Genomic DNA, 22,331 nt, shown 5'->3' on the forward strand with positions numbered 1-22,331 from the left:
ATTTGCATATAGTAAATGAGGTAAAAATTACTTTATTCCTGTGATGTTGGACTACATCAAACCCAGTGTTTCATCGGGCAGCTAGATTCAACAATAACATAGAGATACCTATGCAACAGTTATATACAATACACCGACACTACTACATTTTAATAGCCTTGATTTGATCAGGATGATGAAAGAGGACCTGTTAAATAAAACGACAGAGTTTAAAGGTTCAGACTGATAAATGTTACTGTCTTTTCAATTGCAGTCAATTAAGTCCATTTGCAGTCTGGAAAACTGCGTGTCATTGGGACGGATGGGAACCAGACAGCCTGTCGTAAGGCACTGCTAGGCTGATGTTGTAGTTGTAGCCATAAGACTCTATGTAGTCAGACCTGCAGATGGGCAGGATGTGATCCTGTGACAGGGCGTCCTCAGAGAAGTCATAGTGGCAGATGACTCCTCTGTGTCTGAAGTTTAGAAAAACAAAACATTGACATCAGTAACTGTTAGGTTTTGTATTGTTGATTGTCATTTATGCTTAGACTTTGCTTTAGAAGACTGAGACAAAACGGCAGACATGCAGTTTAGCACATTTATCTCCTAAATGCATCATCTCCAGAAAATCATAAATTACTGTTTTTAAATGTGGATATGGGATAACAATCACTTAATGATTGTTTGTGTGTGTTCAGGGCAGACTGTAGCTTTCTGAAGAAATGCTTATCCAAGCAACATGAATGAGTGACTGAAGGAAGCCAAAGACGTTACAAAAACATGTCTAGCATCTCTTTGTGACTAAACATTGTAAAACGGTTTGTCCAGTTGTCATTTTTTCCATACCCATTCAAAAGGCCTGTACGAATTAAATTTGTTAGTTTGTGACTACATTAACAGCGAATCTCCTCACAAAAATAGCCCAACAAACGTGCTTGTCTGAGCGACGCAGCCACACAGCAGTCATTTTTGGGGAGATGCTGGTAACACGCTTTAGCTCAAATGTGAAAAATGCTCATCCTAACAAAGACACAGGGTGTGTGTGTGTGTGTGTGTCCACTAATAGACCTACCAAGAACAGACAGAAGCATAGGCAGACAGATTTCTCAAATTACAGGTAAGGTGATGAGTAAGGTCTTACTAAAAGAAGGTACTGTTGTTCTGTACAAAAACATGATCTCACCTAAGGATTTTTGCTACCTCTGGTTACAGTGAGACTACCTTCTTGCTAATGAAGGTCCTCAGCAACCTGTTGAAAAACAGGTTGCTGAGGACTCAGAAATGACAGCTGTATCGCTTTTCTCAAAAGGAATCAACCATCAATCCCTCCATTCTTTTCTGCTTGTCCTTATCAGGGTTGCATAGTGGCTGGAGCCTATCCCAGCTTTTGTACAAGAGACTTATAGGAGGTAGAAGAATAGAAGAGATCCAGGCAACAACAAAAAAAAGTGTAGGAGGGAGATCACGACCTGCGATGAGCTGTTAGGTCATCATCTGTGATGCAAGCTCCCCGTGGCGACTTGTCATCAGGGATGTTGGCTGTTACCAGAGTGCTGGTGTTGAAGCGTACATGCCTTACAGGATGCCTGCAGCAAAGATGGATAACACCTTGAATATTAAATATATAAATCGCATTCTTGCCAGCATGTGTTTCGCTGATGGATGTATCCACTACTGTAGCATCTACAAAAGATACCAGTTAAGATGCTGAATGTTTTCTATGCGGTGAAGGCGCCACAAAAATGACAGTTACTGCTTGGAGAAGTGAGTGTGATACTAAACTGACTCCACAATATTGTCTTAAGCAATTTAATTTACATGAAATAAAAACATTTATGTGAGAAGATTACGTTAACTGTGGCACAAGAAACTGAAATGAGAAGAAAACAGAGTAATCATAATCACTGGTTAAATGTGTTCGAATGAGGAACTACATTTACTACAATGTTAAAGTCAAATACCATACTCATAATGTGATACAGCAGAAATAACATGTTTAAAAAACAATTTTAGTGTTTCTGACAGTTTGTACTGAAAACAGTCCTACCTGTTGTGCATCTCCCATAGCTTTGCTCCCATCCTCATCTCCCAGACACACACCAATCCCTCGCCTCCGCCGCTCACAATCTTCCAGTCATCCGCTTGCACAGAGGTGACCCCCAAGTGGTGGGCGTACAGAGATGCAACAGAAGAGCCAGATCTTATGTCGAACACCCTCACCCTGAGACATAGTAAGGAAAAACCAAAACTAATATTAAGTTATTGAGAGAAAAGTGCTTACTTTTGTCATAAAACTACAGTTATTTAAGTCAGACATCCTTCACAGGCCACTTTATTGTTGGTATCCTTGATAAAACTCCCCTGATGATCCAGCGTAAGACCCATAGAAAAATAAGTGAAGTAAGTACAATAGCACTCTAGCTAATTTTGGATTTTTTTTTAACAAAAGTGGACATCTAATACCAAGGGAGAGCTACAGTTTATCAAAGAGTGCATTCATTTGCAGACAAAAGGACTCTATTCTCACTTCTTGAAGGAAACGTTTCAGCACAGATGGCCCACTCCAAACTTTAGTCCCAGCTTGATTTGTTCTCGCATCTGGACAACTATTTCATAATTTGATTCAACAAACCAAGATTATAGTAGTTATTTAAACATGACTACCAACTAATAAGTAACTGGAATACAGACAGAAATCCAAAACCAACTAAACAAGGATCTAAACAATATTCAAGAACGAAGCAAAAAAAGAAAACACAAAGGGCGAGCAAAACACCCACATGCACAAATGTGGAATGAAAAGGCTGCTGTTGTGCAGATACTGTAGAAAATAAGAAGGAATTCAAAGTGTATAAATATATTTGACAGCACATATAGGGAGTGTATATTGTGCACTGTAAATAAACAGTTCATATGTCGAACGTGACAGAATGAACACGACAAAGGATACTTTCTCTGATCCATTTTCAAACACTTATCTTTGTCACCTCATGTTTTTAATAAAGTGTAGCAAGTTTTACTTCATTTGTTGTACTTTTGTTCACTTTTGTATTTAACGTTACCGTTTTTCTCTTTTAAAGTTTGACAAGGATTTTCTTTTAATCTTTTCTATGTTTCTCTGATCCTTTCTGTGTTAAAATAAGCTTTTATGATGATATGATAATTATTATTAATTTGCTGGTATATCTGAGGGATGAAAAGCAATAAGAGCAGGCTTTTTACTCTCCAGGTTTTATCAGCAACATGAGCCCAGGGGACCCTCAGCTCCATCTGTTGTCATTGTGGGTTTATTGCAGCTGAAAGCATCCAGGACATGACTCTATCCAGGCCCAACCTTCTTCCAAGACCTCATTACCATAATCAAATTCACTTTGGGGACTCAGACAGATTTCATTTTCCCTTCCAAACTTTTTAAAAGAATCAGCCTTAAATAGCTAAATGGGCACTGAGGACTTGTTGTCTGCAGTTAGTTCTGCCTGTTTAGTGGCATTACGTGATGGAAGCACACGTTTAAACAATGAGGACTGACCATTACTGCCAGACCTTGGGGAACCATAAATCTAAAGCAGAAGGCGGCTCTGTCTTCAGTTAACTGTCACTGGCTAGGCTCTTCTTCATTAATCAAGAGGAGCTCTCCCTAATACGAGATGTGTGGGAGAAGTGCAGTTAACCCCTGAAAAGCTATTTACCTAACGCTGGAAGAAGACATCAATCATTGCGCCCTGAGAGAGACAACCGATTCAGTGGTGTGATTGGATGATTGCACCGGTCTTGTAGTTTTAGCTAAGCTTGATATTCCGTTAAAATGGATATCTTAAAAACTGGGAATAACTAATTTTGGCTCCTACAGTTGAGTAACAGTGTTCAAATAATTTGTTAAGTTCATTTTGTTTTTTTTCCATTCAAAGTTATGGGTTAAGTATTAAATGATCAACAATAAGATGGAGATTTAAGTGGAATAAACCAAATTCCACCACAATTTTTTTTTTAAAATTGATCGATTTTGGAGTAATATAATGTGCACAACTGTGGATGCTCCCCTTAGCGTAGAATAAACTGCTAGTTTGTGTTGCGTGCCAGATAATGCTGTGCCACGTATAGCCTGTGCACCGAAAATGTTGTAGCAAAAATATTCATTTGCATATGCAGTGGGCAACACGATCTCCAACTAAACCCATATTTTCTTGTGCGTTTCTCGAGCAATTTTTTATTCAATTGAAAGCCTGCTATTTTTGGATTGAAATATGCATCTGTGGTTTGTGAAAAAAGCATGCCACAAAGCAAAAATCACTTAGGTTTTCGTATCTGATGTAAAGTGCTGTTGTTGATGTCCATTAGTCTTTGATTATGGAAAACACAGGGACATTCATTTTTTCAGAAAGATTGATGGAAAAAAGGCTAAATAAGTGATTGCATTCTGTTACAGAGGCGAGCCCAGACATGACGTAAGGACATCAAATTTCTTTCTTTTGTTTCGAGACTAAGCATGCTAGCATTTTCTAATTAGCACAAAGTATAGCTGAGAGTGATGTTAATCCTATTAGGATTTATTTATTTATTTATTCTTGTGGGAAACAAATGGCGGTTTGGAATTTAATGCCAAATGAAAAATATTTCATTGAAAACCACAAATATCAACCGCATTATTTCTCTAGAAGAAAAGTTCAAGGACCACAAGAAAGTAAATACAGTTTTGGTCAGAAGTTTACAAGCACTCATCATGGGCATGACTGTCGTGGTAATTTGGAGCTTTTAGTGCATTGTGCATCTGTAATCCACATACTGTCTAAAGTATACTTGCTCAAGTAAATGTCCAGTAGCAAGTTGCACCTTGACCAGGTGATTTTGGTAGTGATCAACAAGCTCCTTCATTCATAATTCAGGCTGGATCCTTCACCACTCTAGGTAGAATTGGAAGAAGTTATTTAAATTGGTTGGTTTCCTCGCATAGACTCGACTTTTAAGCACAGTCCAAAAATATCAGTACTGTTGAGGTCAGAGCTTTGGGCGGGTCATTAGCTTAGTGTTATCCTGTTTAGTCCATTCCAAAACCTTCCTAACTTGTATATCTACAGTTCTCCTTCTTAGACCTTCCTTGGACTTTCCCTTTGTCCTCAAAAGATTTAAGTGAATATATGTATTTAAGTACATGGATAATTTTGACCGCGTTTGCAAAAGAGAAAATCCAAAATATTCAAAATTCAGGCTTATACACCCAAGTCTTCTTTTTTTAAAAAGATTATTAAAGATGCATGCTGTACAATCGCTCTACCCTGAAAAATCAACAGTTTAAAGAAATCATTACAAGCATATGTAAATGTCTGGTCACAACAGTGTCTGTGAAATATTTTGGTCCAAACCATTCAATAAAACCTTAACTGTTTCACTGTATGTCAGAGATGTTCCTGGTTAGAATGGACCTCTGTAGGTCAGCATGATAAGCCCATGTATAATCTATCAAACTTCAAACTGGCATAGCTGTTCATGAAGCCGTGCCACAAAACATTTGATTGAAGGATAAGTTTGCCAGTAAAACGGTCTCAAAGCTGAACACAATATGTGCAGTCCTTCTTAACTGTAACAGTACTCATTATTTCTTCAATTTCTAAATATATGTAATATTTCCCTTTGTTACATTGTTCCTGTTTACACAAATATGGCAAGGTTTTTCCCGACAGCCATCATTTGGACTCCTCATGTGCTCCTTGGATCTCGCAAAAAACAAAGGGACAAAACTCATTTGGACAAAAAGAAGGGATGCATTAGGCTCTGGCCTTAAGCCACCCTGTTGAAGGGCCAAGATTTCAGACTGTCCCTCAGTTTCCCAATTTCCATTTGTCCTCGGCTGTGCGCTGCATCAGCTGGGGCCAAAGTGGAAGAGCCAACCTGGTGTGTGTACCTCTCTGGACAAAATCTGATCAGAAAGTCCAAGAGGAAATCACTGAATTATTCATTCAAAGGGTGCTGTTGAATATTACTATGAAAATCACAATTCTGTGACACTTGACAAAAGATCTTTAGTGGAGCATTTCCTGCTTTTGTATGAATGTCAGGAGTCATAACTAGTAAGAAGAGGGGGAAAAAAATAGAACCTAAACAATACGATGTGGTCTGTCTTTTGCTGTCAGCCAACTACTTAACAGCCAGATGGATTTGGTGCTGAATAGAAACAGCGGGGGCAGCTTTGGACAAAGACACGCCAGGGATTTTTTTCTTTCCTGCCAGCTCATGCACTGTAGCACCACTAACAAGTAGAGAATGGCTCTTTTATGTGTCCTTTTCTCAACTGGAGAGCCAGGTTAGCAATGTGGTAAGTGTGTCTACATGAATGAAGAGAATCAAGATAGCCAAATTTTTCTCTTCTATAGTATCCCAGGTACTGGAGGAGAAAGACAATGAAAAGCGAGATATTTGTCTATTTAAGACAAAGAACAGAACATCACTCTTCTAAAAAACTGTTAATGAATTAATTTTCATCTCAAAAAGCTTTTCAAAGCCTTGTTTTTCAACATAAAAGGTTGTACTCTAAAAAATTCACAAATTTAATCAAGCCACGTCTTTCACACATTTTCAAAACATCTGTTATCCACTTCAAGTAACCTTAGCTTTCCAGCCTTCTTCATCATCAGGTGTCGCTTTGAGAAAACAATTTCACAGGCACACTCCTTTTAGCTTGCATTCTTGGCTCAGGTTTCTGATATTATGCACGATTTTACATCTGTATGTGTGTTTTTGTGTCCTACCTCCTGTCTTTGTTCCCACACACCAGCAGATGAGGAGAGCTGTCTCTCAGGTTGATGCAAGTGAAATCTCCCGGTGAGTTGCCGACAGAAACTGTCGGTTTGCGCGTCTCCAGGCTGTAGATGTGGATCTGAAATTTGAGACAAACATTACTCTTTTCATATATGACAGTTAGTCAACTTCCAAGACTGTCACCACATGCATAAACCGTACAGCAGATTTTAGCTCTCAATATAAGACACTACAGTGGAAGTGTGAAACCAAATCAACCGAAATAACAGCATCCTACTTAAAAACTAGAAATACAACAAAAAGCTCCTAAAACCAGCAAGCATGCCCAGCTGAGTGTCGCCAGGGAATATATAAAAACTGCATAAGGGTGCATTGTCAGTGGGTTGCACTGTTACAGAGACAGTTAAAAAGAATCTATTGTATATAACAACTTTAACTGTTTTTATCGGTGTTAATCATCATCTAGTTATATATGCTAATAAAATTTTGTGTAAAAAGTGTTACAATTCATAGATTATCTGATCTGCGCACACACAGTCAATAAGGCTACAAACATTTTCATGTTACCCAACAATGGCTGCTTCATTTTGCATCTAATTTAAGTGCAGCAATGAAAGCACAGGTGAATAACTATTGTAATAGTTTAAGTGCTGGGATTTTCAAGAGATATTCAAACACACATTACTATGTTTATCTCCATTAAAATATTGTTTTTAAACTTTAATCACAAATCTCCTACAATGTTACAGGAAATTGACCAAAAATCAGAAAGTTCAAATAGCTAAAGCCTGAATCACAATGAATGATGCTTAGATCATTCTGATCCACTTTGTTTTCCTCAAATAAATTATACACACACACACACACACAATATGTAACTACACCTCAAAGTAAAACTTGTGATACTGGATAGACGGTAATACTGCACTAACTTACTGTACAATTGACAATTACAGGTAACGGCAAACACCCTTGGCCAATTATGTGAATGCATGAAGATGAACTGAGGGGGGAAAAAAAGACCTGAAGGAAAACTTCAATTACAGCCTTTCCTGCTTTTGGCTTGATGACGGCAATAAACTTTCCTCATACAAGTTACAATGATGTCATCTGGAGCTGGCCTAATTGGTCAATTAGCGGCTGGTGTTTTCTCATCCAAACGAGACAGAACAAACAGGATAACCGCCAGGCAAAATTGTCTTTGAATAATTAAAACGACAAAGAAATTAAAGCGAGAAGGGAGGGAGAGAACGAAAGAGGGCCAAAAGGAAAGGAGGGATAGAAAAGGACAGACAGAGAAAGCGAGAGAGAGAGAGAGGGAGGGAGGGGGGTAGAGAGACAGCAGGAAACATAAAAGAAGTTTCAAAAAAGGAGAAAGATGATGTAAGCCTTGAGGAGGTGCCAGCAGTTTTTGTGTGTCCCTTATTTGGGCCAAGCAGAGCTTTAATTGTGCACCACCCCGGGGCAAAACCCAAATCACACCGGACTTTGAAATGACAGCTTGATAGGATTTGGACAGGAGAAAAGAGGGAGTACCATGAATTGAGAAAGGAGGGGGGGGCACAAAGCCTGCTGTTCACAATGAATCACTGCAGATTCTGGAAGATACTTCTATTAAATATCTGCCTACCTCACCCACTAAAATTATCGCTGAGGGAGGCAAAGGAGCTGTTTAGTGATAATATTACAGGCAGTTAAAAGAAAGCAGCAGAGAAAGGATAATCGTATGGCGACAGAGAAGCTGTTAGGTTAATGCATTAGATGAATCTCCAGTGAGGCTTCCAAACAAAAGCAGCTCTAATAGTTGCTTGTATTGGGATGTTTATGTAATTACTCTGTATGCTTTTAAAAAGATGAAAAGCTTAGCAATTACTACTACATGTCAAAGAAAATCTTTTATGCTTTGATAATCTGTACAAAAGCGCAGAAACTGGCTTGGTGTGTCATATCATAGACCAGCAATGGGAAATCATCCTGTGACATGGAAACTCAACCTTCTGTTGGTTTTTGTTCCAACAAAAGAATCCACCGGTTTAAAAAAAACCTACAGACTGCGGGCTTTTTTACTGGACCACACCCTTTTGTTTGGATTCAGCTCTATATTTGCTTTAAATATACGGACAGACAGATGTGAGCGCATCGGATGAAACGCATATTGTTAGGTTTGTTCCAGCCAACACTTTCTAAGACTTGCACTTTACATTTCACTTTGTGAACACTTACAGTGTCGTACAGAGGGTTGGGATTGAGGCTGAATTCTCTATGGACAAACAAAAAATTTACATTTATACGTCAGATGTCGCGCCATGCTGCTCTTTTTAGATTTGCATACTTACAGAATATTTACTTAATCATGCACAGGTGACTGAAAATTGCTATTGGGCTCTTTTAAAAACTTTATCATTATTATTATTATTATTATTATTTACCTGGGAAGGAACCCATTTCAGGTTTTATTGAGCAATTCATCCCTAATGATCTGATTTCTGTCCTGACAGATTAGTAGTTCTCTATATAAATATAGAAAACCCACATTTGTACATGCTGTACAAACACAGCCCATCTAACCAGCCCTCTGAACTTTGGGCAACAAGCAGATGACAGGTTTTCAGACAGCACTTGAGCTCAGCGGTAGATCCACTGCAGAGGATTGATAGTTTGCCAGTGAAGAAGCCAGCCTGTTCTGAATGCAGTGCCACAAGCAGGGCAGATGCCAGGGTGCCCCTAGTCCAATGGCAAGGGGAAGACTAGTAGTAATGAGGACCTGGAGAGTAGCTTCAACCACACACGCAGAGACACACACACAAACGAGGGAGGGGAGATTTACAAAAAAAAGAAAGAAAGAAAAAGGTGCAAGCTAAAAGCTGTTGCAAGCCAACGTGTGAGAGATAATCTCTGATGTGATCGACACAAAACAAACTTTGATTTTCAAACAAAACTTCAATAAAGTCACACAGCGAGTTCTAGTCAGCTCAACAGAAACGTGGCAGCACGGTTAGTTTTATCTGGGTCAAAATGCTGTAAATTGAAATACTTCACTCTTCTGTCTGGAAAAAAAGGTGTTACATGACTTCCTTGGATGCCACCTCCATGTATCTTAACAGATTTTAATGAACCATATGTTTTCTTACTAAAGGCATAACTAATAGCTGCAGCCAAGTTGTGCTTTGTCTTCTTCACGGTATGAAAATTGCTGATAGAAGCGTGACAGGAGTGACAGACAAGTTAATTAAATTTGTAAGATATTTTAATTAGTCATGCCAATCATGAATTGGCATAATTGAGATGGGATACCAAAGACCACATGTATCTGATCTGCGAGTGAAATTAATCAGATCTAAAAGGCAGTGCATACTGGGAGAGGAACCTTTGATTTTCATTTTTAACCAGCTTTAAAATTTTAACCAATTTTAAAGCTGAAGATAAAAAATATGATCTCAGTTGGACTGTCTGAGACTAGCTGTGTTTACGGAATAATGTTAGAGCTGGGTGGGGGGTTTTAGAATCAGAGGCAATCCCAACAATGTACAGTACTCGGGATAACACTTTAGGACTAGGGCGCCAACTACAGCCTGAACGATCCACTTAGCTGTCTATAATTTTTCCAGTAAATATTTTGTCACACTGTCTATGAACACCAGTAAGTTAGGAAACAAATTTCATATCTGGTGCTATCTGATTTACAGACCCCCACATCCCACAAGAAAAACTGATAGTAATCAATTAAAAATGAAGCAAAAAGAGACAAAAACAGATAATTCTCACTCTGGAAAAGCAAGAAGCAAAGAATGTTTTCAGTTATTTCCTCTTTTATCAAGCTACAAATATTTTTTCTACAAATCAGCTCAAAATTAAATACAGAAACAGCAAAAACAGCACGTTTGAGACTGCATCCATGGATCCATCCGTATTAGCTTGTGATATTTTCTTGAGAACATTAAGAGGATGCTTCCCAGTTTTTCCTGTTTCAGTTAAAGAGTTTTGTGAAGATATGAAAGGAAATTTCTAACTTTGCCTCAGCTTCGAGGGCAAAAAATACTTCCAAAATTCCAATTAAAAAAAAAGTTAACCACTTTCCAGTTGGATCGAGCTCTACCCCAGGAAAAATTTTTCACCCAACTCTAGCTAGAATCTTTGAAAAATTCTGTTAACAATCAGACAAACAAACAGAAATATATTAATTGAATCAATCAGATAACCTTCTTGGTTGGTGGATTTAATTAAGTGATACAAAAGTGAGACCCTTAAAATAACAAATGCTTACCTAAATGTCAGTCTCTATACTATTTAAGAGCATCATCATATATTAAGGTTTCACTGCTAGTCTCTCTTTGGTCCACTATGTGGTGCTTTAGTGCTGTCGCTGAAAATGTGCTGCAGCGTTCCAGCTGTGATTTCTAACAGGAATGATGTCAGTGTAGTATCTTTGCCAAAAAGCAATAAGTCACCAACAAACTGGTGTGTGCACTCACACACACAGTGGGTATTTGCAGCTCTACAGCTACCCCTCCACCACCACATTTAATTGAGACTGCCTTCTTTGAATAAGCAGTTTACTTGAATCTTTATCATCACAGAAATACATGATTTAGATGAAGTGAACCTGACCACATAATAACTGCTGACTAGTTGTCCCCAGATCCCAAAAGATGAGTTTGTCTCATGGCTATTTGTAGTCTCTAAGTAATGGCTTAAGAGTCAATTAGGTACATGGAGTCCTTAGAAACACAGTATTATTAGAAGCAAACAGATACAGATCAAGGAACAACACTCCACAAAAGGTGCTCCTAAAGCTCTAGTAATTAAGAGCAGAGGTCCAGAGAGGGTTTGCATTATTTAGGCTAGCTATTTATGCTATAAACTAATCCCCTACAGGCACATGACAGGGACCCAGGGGGTCTAAAGGGACCTCAAGTAATAGTGATCACACCCGCAAGAAAGTTTAGACACAGAGCAGAGCACCTAAAAACCAGAAGCAGTTGTAAATATAGACCAGATTTAAAAAGGGAAAATGAATCTATTCCCCAAAATGTTGTTCTTTTTTTTCTAAGAGAAGATTGGTATTTCAGCTACAAGCCAGTGATTAAAACTGACACTGGCCTAAAGCCAAAACTTTTGTCCTCACTGCTTTTCACTCAGTAAATTATATTTGTGCAACAAAACATGCATCATTCCATTTAAACAAACCAAATTATTTACCCCGTACAACTTCCCATTTTTTCATTACGCACCTGCTGTGAGCACAGCTGACCTTGTTAACTCTGATGGAAACCTTCCATTTCAATTAGCGAGGTCAAGGTAGCTTTTTATACATTTAAAATCCAGCTGCAGAGTCCAGAGGCCTTCCATCTAGTTGGTCGACGTTCAAGGTTTTGTTTAGGTTTATTTGTGTTTCGCAGTATTTTCAATTCCACCCACCACAAAACCTTGATACAGCTCCATCAATTCCATTAACATACAAACACTAGATTACAATCCCACATACATACATACTGGAGTGCCCTTCATAAAGGCTTAAATAATCATCATAACAGCATGTAAATTAGTGGCCAAAAAAAAACAAAACTGTGGATAATCACTTTATTCTCTCCCAGAAAAAAAAATGCATATGTCAAGTGAAGAGTTGCAGATGTACCATTATAACAACGTGCTTTATGTTGACTTTTATAGCTTTTACTGAGAGCTTGTTTTTGGGCAAATGAAATTAAACTTATATCAAAAGTGTGTGTGTGTGTGTGTGTGTGTGTGTGTGTGTGTGTGTGTGTGTGTGTGTGTGTTTTTAATGTCTTGGTGGGGACCAAAATCTCAAATTTACTACACTGGTGGGGACCAACAGCCCACATGTGGACCAAAAATCAAGGTGCTTATGGGGTTGAAGGCATTTTTCACACTCAAAATGTGGTTTTAGTGTCAGGGTTACAATTGGGTTATGGTTAGGTTTAGGGTAAGGCATTCATTTTTGATGGTTAGGGTTAGGATAAGCAGCTAGGAAAAGCATTATGTCAATGAGATGTCCCCACTAACTAGCAACACCTGATATGTGTGCATGTGTGAGCATGCATAAGCTTTACAAAAACAAAAATGTTACATGTGTTTTTATTTTTAAATGTCATAATCATTGTTAATGCTGGTATATCACAAAACCCCTAGTTTTAATAAAATAATTCACTTTCCCAATAAAAAAAATCCATTTATTATTGAGTAAATGGATTTTACACCAGACTAGAAAATGGTTCATTTGCCACTATTAGCAGACGAATAATTCCCTGTTCATACTACATCATCATAGTCAAAAACTGGACAATCATGGCCAGCTGTACTGTTTATTGCTGATTTCATCCACGAGCAGACCTGAAGCTTTGCAGTGCTTTATAAACATTAAGGCCTACTCAACTTTGATTTTTCATGTGCCATATACATCACATAGCAAAAAAGTGCCAGGGTTCAGTTTTAGGTTTTCTGAAGAAACTGTGTAATTACACTGATTAAATTAAGGTACTTTTAAAACCTATGTGTTCATTTTCTATGGGAACTGTACACAGAAGCTGAACCCACCTTGTTCCCTCCGTCATGCATGGCCCAGCCTGTGCGCTTCACCCCAAATGCAACATGGGATTCTGAGGCATCCAAGCAGGTAACAGGATGACCATAGACTGAGTGGAGCATCAATGGCTCCTCCTCCCGAGGGTCCAACAGGTACATGGACTCTCCTGCTGCCAGAGCTGCCAACGGACATTGCTGGTCCCTACCTGGGACTAAAGTCATGCTCTCTACCTGTGAGATTAGACAGGATGGAGCACAATTTTTTTTTACATATACATCAGTATAGAAAGTGACTTTATTAAGTATATAACTGCATTTTAGTACATTACTTGCACACTTATGTACAAGTCATTTAATCACTGCACTTTTTAATTCTTTGATCATGTCACCTTGGTCTTTTTTGTCCTTCCCTACCTGCCACATAAATGCCTACTACTATGCCTGTGAACTCAAACTACCAGGATACTAAATAAATAACCAGTACTTTAAGTGATTTCCTCCACAGTCCAAACCCCAACGAAAGCCAATTTCTAACTTGATATTCAGAGAAAAGCTGAAAGCAACAGTCTATTAATTAACATAATTGCACATTGAAATGTGTCATCTGATAAAAATGAAGAACTCTGACTCACAGTCTTGGGTAGCTGAGTCTGGCATACTGTCCTCCAGTAGCCACAGTCTTTTGCGCAGTCAAGCCGAACATCTGATCCAGTGGCAGAGATCAGGACAGGACTGTCAGGGCTTAGGGACAGAACTTGGATCCTCCCTGGAGTCTGGTAGTGGTAGATGGGTTCCCCACCTGTCTCTGTGCTCCACAGGTCTACACAGCCTATCCCAAAAACAGTCCCCAAGTCTTTTACTGTATGCATTTAATGTATGCATTTATCACATAAGGAAAAATGATAAACAAAGGGCATCATGTACAGAAATTACAAGTGCATCTAACCATAGGTTTCTAGGCTTGATAAAGAAAAGTTGATTGAAAAGACTAATGATTGCCTTGCTTTTGATTAGAAGTTATACATAGTGTGTATTTGGTGTGGGCAATGCTTTGCCCAAAAGATACCACTGCATTACACATATACACACAAACACTGACCATCTTCATACGCAGCAGCAGCCAGCGTGCCGTTGACCTGGACGTGACTAACATGTGGTCTCGGCTCAGTGTTAGCAGACAGACTATTGGCCTTCAGGTACGAAGCCGTTGAGTCCCAGTGGAGGGTATCCCACAGCCTCACATCACCAGACGTGTACCTTAAATCCAAACACGCAAAAAGTTCATCAGTCTAAGGAAAGTTTTGTTGACCTTTTTTTTTTTTTACAGCACGTTGAAAAGTTTCCACCTTCGAGAACACCTGACGTCACCCTCTCACCGCTGAATCATTTCCCCTTTCACACCCTCCTCCTTTGCTCACTCTGACTTGTTATTTTGTTTTCATCCTTTGTTACACGATCTTTCGACAATTACGATGGTGTTGTTTGGGCGACACAATAACAAACATTTCGCCCCATTTTCCAGGACAGCTTGCGCACCACGAGTTTTCAGTTCCTTTTTAAATTTTTTATACATCACAGCTCTAAAACTTCTGTCTTACTACAAATGAAGTAATATTTGATCATTTATTTAAAAGTATACTTTCACTGAGACTGGGATATGCACACATACACAGTGATACACACTGGACCTTGATTTTACTTTGGGTTTAAATATTGATTTTATTTGTTCTGATGACATTTTTATCTCTGATCATCACTGTATTCGCCGCTGTATTCATAAATTCCTCGACAGCGGGACTTTTTTAGATGCTTTTAATGTAAATCCATCCCCTCAAAGCGATGCCGATTTCTTAAGAGATCTATTTAATAAGCATTGTCTTTCCATTTTGGATGAAATTTGTCCAGTTAAAATGAGACAAGCTTCTGTTTTTAGTCCTCACCTTGGCTAAATGACAATATTTCCTGCTTAAATCGTGATTGTCGCAAAGCTGAGAGCTTGTGGAAGAAAACTAATTTAAATGTTCATCTCCTTTACTTCAAGGATCTGTTAGTTTCTTTCAACAATGCAATTAGAGATGCGTGGGCTGCCTATTTATCTTATCTGGTTGCAAAGGGCAGAGGTAATCCTAAGGTGTTATTTGACACTATTACTGTATTGACATTATTACTCCTGCTCCACCTGCTGCCCCATTTATTCAAATGAAGACTGTGAAAATTTCCTTCCTTCTAGAAAAAATTAGTAATATAGGAAATTATTTTTCCCCATCAGCTTATACACTGTCTGATCCTACTCTAGCTTTGTCTGTTATTTTAGAACATTTTCTACCCATTTCACTACCCGAGCTGGTAAAAATAGTTAGCTCAATGAAAGCATCCTCCTGTTCACTTGACTGTTTGCCTGCATCGCTATTCAAAAGTGTCTTCCATTCCACTGGTCACTGTGTGCTCACCATAATTAACACCTCTCTGACATCTGGTAAAGTCCCTGCTTATTTTAGAAATGCTGGTATACAACCCCTTTTAAAAAAACCTAAGTTAGACCTTTTCTTACCAGCAGTTACAGTTTTAGACAAACATAATATTCTTAACAAATTCCGGTCTGGCTTTCGTAGAACCCATTCTACTGAAACAGCCCTTCTTAGGGTCTCCAGTGATATTTTGTTGCAAAACGATGGAGGAAAATGTTCTGTTTTGCTGATGTTGGATCTCACGTCGGCCTTTGACACCGTTGACCATCACATCCTACTTGAAAGACTAAAATACTGGGTCGGTGTATCTGGATCTGCCTTAGAGTGGTTCTTATCATATCTGTATGAACGTTACTTTTTTGTGGCAGTTTCTAAATACAGGCCATCTTCGACGTCCCTGTACTATGGTGTGCCACAAGGCTCTGTGCTGGGGCCTTTATTGTTCTTAATATATCTACTTCCCCTCCAGCATGTTTTGAGCCCCTTTGAGGACATCTGTTACCACTGCTACGCAGACAATATCCAGTTATACATTTCTTTTAAGCCCCAAGATGTTTCTAAGCTACAGATTTTGAATGAGTGCTTAGATTCCATTAAAGTTTGGATGGCTGACAACTTCCTCCAACTTATAGAAGGAAAGACTGAAGTCCTTGTATGTTCTCCTGATAGACACGTACCTAAGATAATGAATGCTCTTGGTCCCCTTGCAACATTTGTGAAATCGTCTATCAGGTATCTAGGGGCAATCTTTGACCCAGCTTTCACTTCGGTGATCTCTGGTTCGGTCCTGCTTTTATCACTAAAGAAACATTTCTAAACTAAGCCCTATTGTATCTCGTACTGAACTGAAGATTGTCGTTTATACTTTCATTTCATCAAGACTACTGTAATTTACTGTTTAAGTGTTTAAACAGACTCTTTGGAGCGTCTACAGATTTTTCAAAACACTGCAGCAAGACTTCTGACCAAAACAGCTGCACTGGCTCCCCATTGAATTCAGAGTCCATTTTAACATTCTGGTGCTGACTTATAGAGCTCTTCATGGACAAGCTCCTGCCTACATCATTGAACTTCTACAGCCCTATGTCCCTAGCAGGTCACTGTAGGTCATGTAAGCAGGGTCTACTTGTCATTCATTATACAATGCTGAGAACTAAGGGAGACAGAGCTTTTGCCACTGTGGCTCCCAGACTGTGGAACTCACACCCACCGAGCTTAAGATCTCTGGACTCAGTAGCTTCTTTTAAAAAAACAAATAAAAACACTTTTTTTAGAATTGCATTTAGTTAACTGTTGTCTGTTTTGTTTTATACTTTGTTGTCGTTGTGTGAAGCACTTTGTGATCTTTTATCTAGAAAGGTGCTATATAAATAAAGTTTTAGCTTACCTTATAATACATAGAGATGCATTATTTATTTAAAAAATTAATAATAAGAAGAAGAATATGCATGTACGATTTCAGACACATTAAAACAAAAATAATTCAGACCATGTATGAAGTTTGGCTTGATAATTAATTGATATGCAATTTACAAATTTACAAATATTAGAGAAATTCTCACATTTAAAAACTTTTAATTTGGTCAATTGGCTGACAAATTACTTTACCAGTTTTTCTTCAAAAGTTTTAATGAAATACATTTTTTATCTATCAACAAACTAATTAATAACCCTAGACCAGATGCTAAAATTAAGGTTAAATTTGATTTCGGTGATTTTTTTCCTCCACTTTTAGTCTTTCAAGGAAAAAAAAACAAAAAAAGTTTTTCTTTCATTTTCTTTCATACATTTGATGCTGTCTGCCTAACTCGGGGCCAAACCAATCTAACTTATTGGGAATCCAATCAATAGGTCACACCAATGTAGACCTCAGGGATTAAATTAACATTAGTTACACAAAAGTGAATTTATTTGCAAGGATGATTAATTGATCATAAAATACCTCATGCAGCTCACTCAAAAATAACATTTCTAGTAGCACAATTTCTTCAACAGATTGGAACATGACCTTCTGTTCATGTCATGTCATTTCACCAGACTCCAAGTTAGTGGAAAAGCCCTAACTATATCCCATCACACCTAAAACTCTCAAACCTTCCTCTTTCCTGTTTTTTTCTTTTTCTTTTTTCGCCTAAGCCAATGAGCTCTCTCTACAGGAGACAGCAAACTGCCAAAGTTCCCACCTCCGCGGATACCATCATGTCTGAACAAGTGTGCAGTCGCAGTGTGTCATGCAGTCACAGCAAGTGTGACACAGGGTGTTCATGCGAGCACCCGTTATTTGCATGCATGACTTTGTTAGCGGGGTTTGGCAGAGAGTAGACAATTGGGACACACACTTTGACTTAATTGGTACGTCAGCACAATGCCAGCTATCAACAGGAGGAAGATGATGTTGAATCATATCCAAGGAACTCGTCAAAAACTTTGTACAAGAAGAGTTGTGCACTGATTACTGCAATCTTCACGCAAGCCTCGGGAGATCCGGCCTCTATGTTATTGTGTGACTTTAAGAACTGTTGGGTTAACGAGACAGCATCTTATGTTGCTTTTTAAGTGCCAAATCTCATTTCACTGGTTTTCTAATAAGATTTAGTGGAGACAATTGAATCACTTCTGATTACTCTTAACGGCCATTGATTCCTTTCTAGATAAACAAATTCAAGTAGTTGAATTACCTTAGTTGAATTAACTTTTAATATAATGGGAAAAGTATTGATATTGTTAATTTGTTAATAGCAGTAGTAAGAAAAAGAACAATTTAACAGCATGTTAACATTGTGCAAGGTGCCTTATTTCATAAATGCAATTTTCGTTGTTTTATGTGTCTTACATGTGCTTTTTATCAGTGGGACACAGCAGGACTGAGGGGACTCTAATCACATCACTCTAAAGAGATGCTCCAAATTTCTGAGGCCTTATTGGGTCCCTTTGGCCACTCACAATCAATCACTGTCTCAGCCAACTAGTTCAAAGCAGTTGCAGTTTATTTAAACTGCAATTTATTTAACCCTTCCCTCACCATAGGACCATAAAGACACTCGTTTTGACTGAATCACACCAGTCACTAAATTCCAGAGTACTCAGTACATTATCATGGCTCTTTTAACTTGGCCTTTATTTTCATCTTCATCTTCATCATCAAAAGAAATGGAAATGGAAAAGGAATTAGAAGATGGCACATAGAACGTCCACTAACAGTTTAGCCCCCTGGCAACTAACCCTATGGGAGGCTTTAAGGCTTTTTTGTAAATGTCAGTGCTGTGAGCTATACGAATGATAATTGTGGACATCACACTCATGTGGGCCAATGACATGTGACTGAATGTGGCAATACATTTGGATACTTAAGGCATCCGTCTGTGCACGTTCTTTAGTCTCAAAATCTTTTGCACCACTTCAACTCCACCCTCTTTCTCTGAAGCTTCTCAAAATTTGGGGTGGTGGTGGTGAATGTCAGCAAAGTGAAAAACTGATCTCAACTGTAAAAATGGAACAATAAACGATATTTGATAAGTACTGACTTACGTGTTAATTTTTGGTAACAATGTTAGAAAATCATTTATTTACACTGTTAACTATCACATGTTCCAAATCTTTGACCAGAAAATTATTACCAGCTTATAGTCTTAAATTCACCGCCTGTCTCATCCCATGAAATTGAAGTCACTTAAGTGTTACTGCAAGTACATTTCTAACTGCTTCACTTGATTCTTCAATTGACTTTAAATGAATTATCCCCCTAATAAGGGAAAACCAAATGTGTTGGATTGTCAGTAACCACTGCAATAAGACATATAGTCATACATGTTTAATTAAACACCCAGTAAAGAATCAGAAAGGTTATGATCAAGATTAATTTACACCAAGACACCTGACAAGAAAAAGAGACAGAAGCACAAGGCAGAAGAATTGAGTATATGAGGAGTCAACATTACAGTTAACATCGTTACTAATCGGCTGTCAGAAGCATCCTATATGCATCCTTGATACTCACCCAGCTAAGACGAAGTTGTCATAGGAGCTGACGTCACAGAGCACCTTCCCCAACTCGAACTGCAGCTGGCTGATGGATCCCACTCGATTCTAGGTGAAAATTATAGGCTGGCTGAAAACTGATATATTTTATTAGATGAGAGACGCGCAGCTGGTCTACTGTCAGTTCTGCACTAATATCAGTCTGAGAAATACAGTAACAATTAGTATTTCCCAATGAAGTGAAGCAGTGATGCTTTACAAAAGAAAGCTTGTAAGGGCCTTGCTGTATAGTGTCCATGTTCTTCTGCCTGTGCGGGTTTTTCTCTGGCTACCTCACACATATTTTGAAGGTAGGTGCAAGTGTGAGTGCATGTCTGTCTGTTAGTTTTACCGATACAATTAGGGTAAGTCGATGTCCCAGTTTATGTATGACAGCACAGGATTTTCATCCTCTGTCCCAGTATCACAAATTGACATAATGTCCCACATTTTAATGGGCCCCAGTTTTGAATAGTAAGAGCTTCAGGAGACGCTTTCCCAAAGTCTGCCTTTTTTCTGAGAAAGCAGGAAAGGCAGTTATCTAGGTCAACTTGTCACCAGCTTTTCCAGTTGTGCAAAGTCCAGTGAGGAAATGCAGTGAAAATGAAATCTTTGTGAATCTGTAGGTCATTCAAAGACTGTCTTTTGACTTATTCTTCAATTTTGCACAGCTGCTGGATGGAAGCATCTGATTCGCCACAGTAAAGTAGTTCAAGCTCACCTTCCAGTTGAAGCGCACCGTTTTAGAAGAGTTCCTGCAGTCTCGCAGCATACTCTTCCAGCAGGGCGAGTCAGACATGCTGGCATTCTGATGGTAACCATCCCTCACGCACAACTTGAACCACAGAACAGAGTCCTCTGCAAGGACTCTCCATGCCCTGCTCACCTGAGAGAAGATTAAACCGTGTAACTGTGGATTGAGTCAGCATACATTAAGAGCTTGCATCACTTATTTCTATTTAACAAGCTCGGCTGACTGCCAAATGGACTCGTCACATGCGGGTCTGGCACACAAAATGTAATTTATTAATCTGTACCAAATTAAGTCATGAAAGGCAAATAAAGCTGCCCTAAGCAATTCAGTATGTGTTGCTACAAATGAAGAACTTAACTTTTTAAATCACAACACATCGCTATTGTATAGCTGGGGTGCGGTTTTGGCCATGAAGATTTCTGGTCCCTGTGCAACAAAATAATTTGTTTTAGCCTCAGAGTTGTTTTAATTTGAATCACTCCCAGATTGTAACGCTTGTCAGTGTGCAACTGTTCTTCTAAAGTAGAGGTTCAAAAACCCTTTTTAGAATGTGAAAGATAGATACTTGCAATAACCCCTTGATGTTATCCACTCGCTCACTTAAGCAAGACTTAAGTCACCAAGTAGTTCAATAAAATAATGATTTATTTCTCTGTTGCCCATTTAAACACATTTTAGAGCTCTATTTTCACAAGAAAATAGCGAAGAATACTCACGAGTAACCAGATAAGCATATGTCCATTCCTGTCCCATCAATTGGACAATTTATTTTATTTTGAAGTGACTGCCAAAACAATGTCCTATTTATGTAAACACTTTTTTCATCAAATGAATCCCTTCTGTTGGCTGAAAACTACAGTACCAGGGTTTTCCATCAGTGAATACAAGGCCTTGCAACGTCGTCTTGTGAAAAACCTGATTAACCTCTAAGATTCATTCTGGAGCTGGTGGATGAAAACACTGACCTGCACCCCTGAGGTGACGTTTGTCCAGCCTCTTACTCAGACTGCTTACCTGGGCACATCGGCCTAGTTCTGCACAGTTGAGATATTGGAATATCTTCAAAGCTATCTCATACGGCAACTCAATATCAAAGAAGGGAATGTCATTGACTTCATTCTGCAAAACAGATCATTAAACACACATTATATACCCAGCTGACTGTGGTCAAGTACCATCTGACGGTGTGCATTATCGCTCTCATACCAGATCCTGAATGAGTTGGTCTACCAGCTCTTCTTCTTTCTTGACCTTTCCCTGAGGCTGCTGCTGCAAGGATGAGCTGCAGACATTAGTCATGTTATGATATTGCCTCTTTCTCCTGCTCCTCTCCTCCTCAATTCTGTCCAACAGAGGGCTGGTCCTTCCATCCAGCAAACTACTTGCAATGGACACATACTGAGGCTGATCCTCTGTCTCTGCGGCAGCAGCAAGAGCAGCAGGTTTTCCCCCTACACGAACATGCTCCGTGCAACCACCTTCTTCTGGCTTTGAATAACTACCGGCCTTGTTAAGATTTTTTAAGTCTCTCTGGCCTAACTGATCATCAATATCCCGGGAAGAGGAAGGCGCACAAACCAGTCGTTGCTCCCCCTTTTTACTCGATAACTCTCGTTTCCAACGCTCCCTGAACGCAGCAAGATCGTTCTCTGCCATATTCTTCTGTCATCGCTGAAAATCTAACTTTTTTTTCAACATTACAAAGTAAAATTTTGTAGTTTTACAGACGAGTTAAGAATAGAAACAGAACGACACCGACAAAAAACAAGCACGTCCTCCTGTATAAATAGTCCGAAGAGGGAAAGCGAGCAAAT

General features: G+C 38.8%; 1 protein-coding gene across 1 annotated transcript; it reads right to left on the reverse strand.

Annotated features, from left to right (window-relative positions):
- Window positions 1–16: 16 nt before the first annotated feature.
- fbxw8 (F-box and WD repeat domain containing 8) lies at window positions 17–22,317 on the reverse strand. Its single transcript, XM_026188832.2, has 11 exons — window positions 21,724–22,317; window positions 21,532–21,636; window positions 20,485–20,649; window positions 19,744–19,832; window positions 14,378–14,535; window positions 13,911–14,107; window positions 13,291–13,509; window positions 6,726–6,853; window positions 2,030–2,203; window positions 1,452–1,568; window positions 17–455 (listed from the first exon to the last, which is right to left on the reverse strand). The coding sequence occupies exons 1-11, from the start codon at window positions 22,171–22,173 to the stop codon at window positions 290–292; spliced, it is 1,968 nt and encodes a 655-aa protein (XP_026044617.2). The 5' UTR covers window positions 22,174–22,317; the 3' UTR covers window positions 17–289.
- Window positions 22,318–22,331: the final 14 nt, after the last annotated feature.

This window comes from Astatotilapia calliptera, chromosome 12 (genome assembly GCF_964374335.1).
Source record: "Astatotilapia calliptera chromosome 12, fAstCal68.1, whole genome shotgun sequence".
NCBI lineage: Eukaryota > Metazoa > Chordata > Actinopteri > Cichliformes > Cichlidae > Astatotilapia > Astatotilapia calliptera.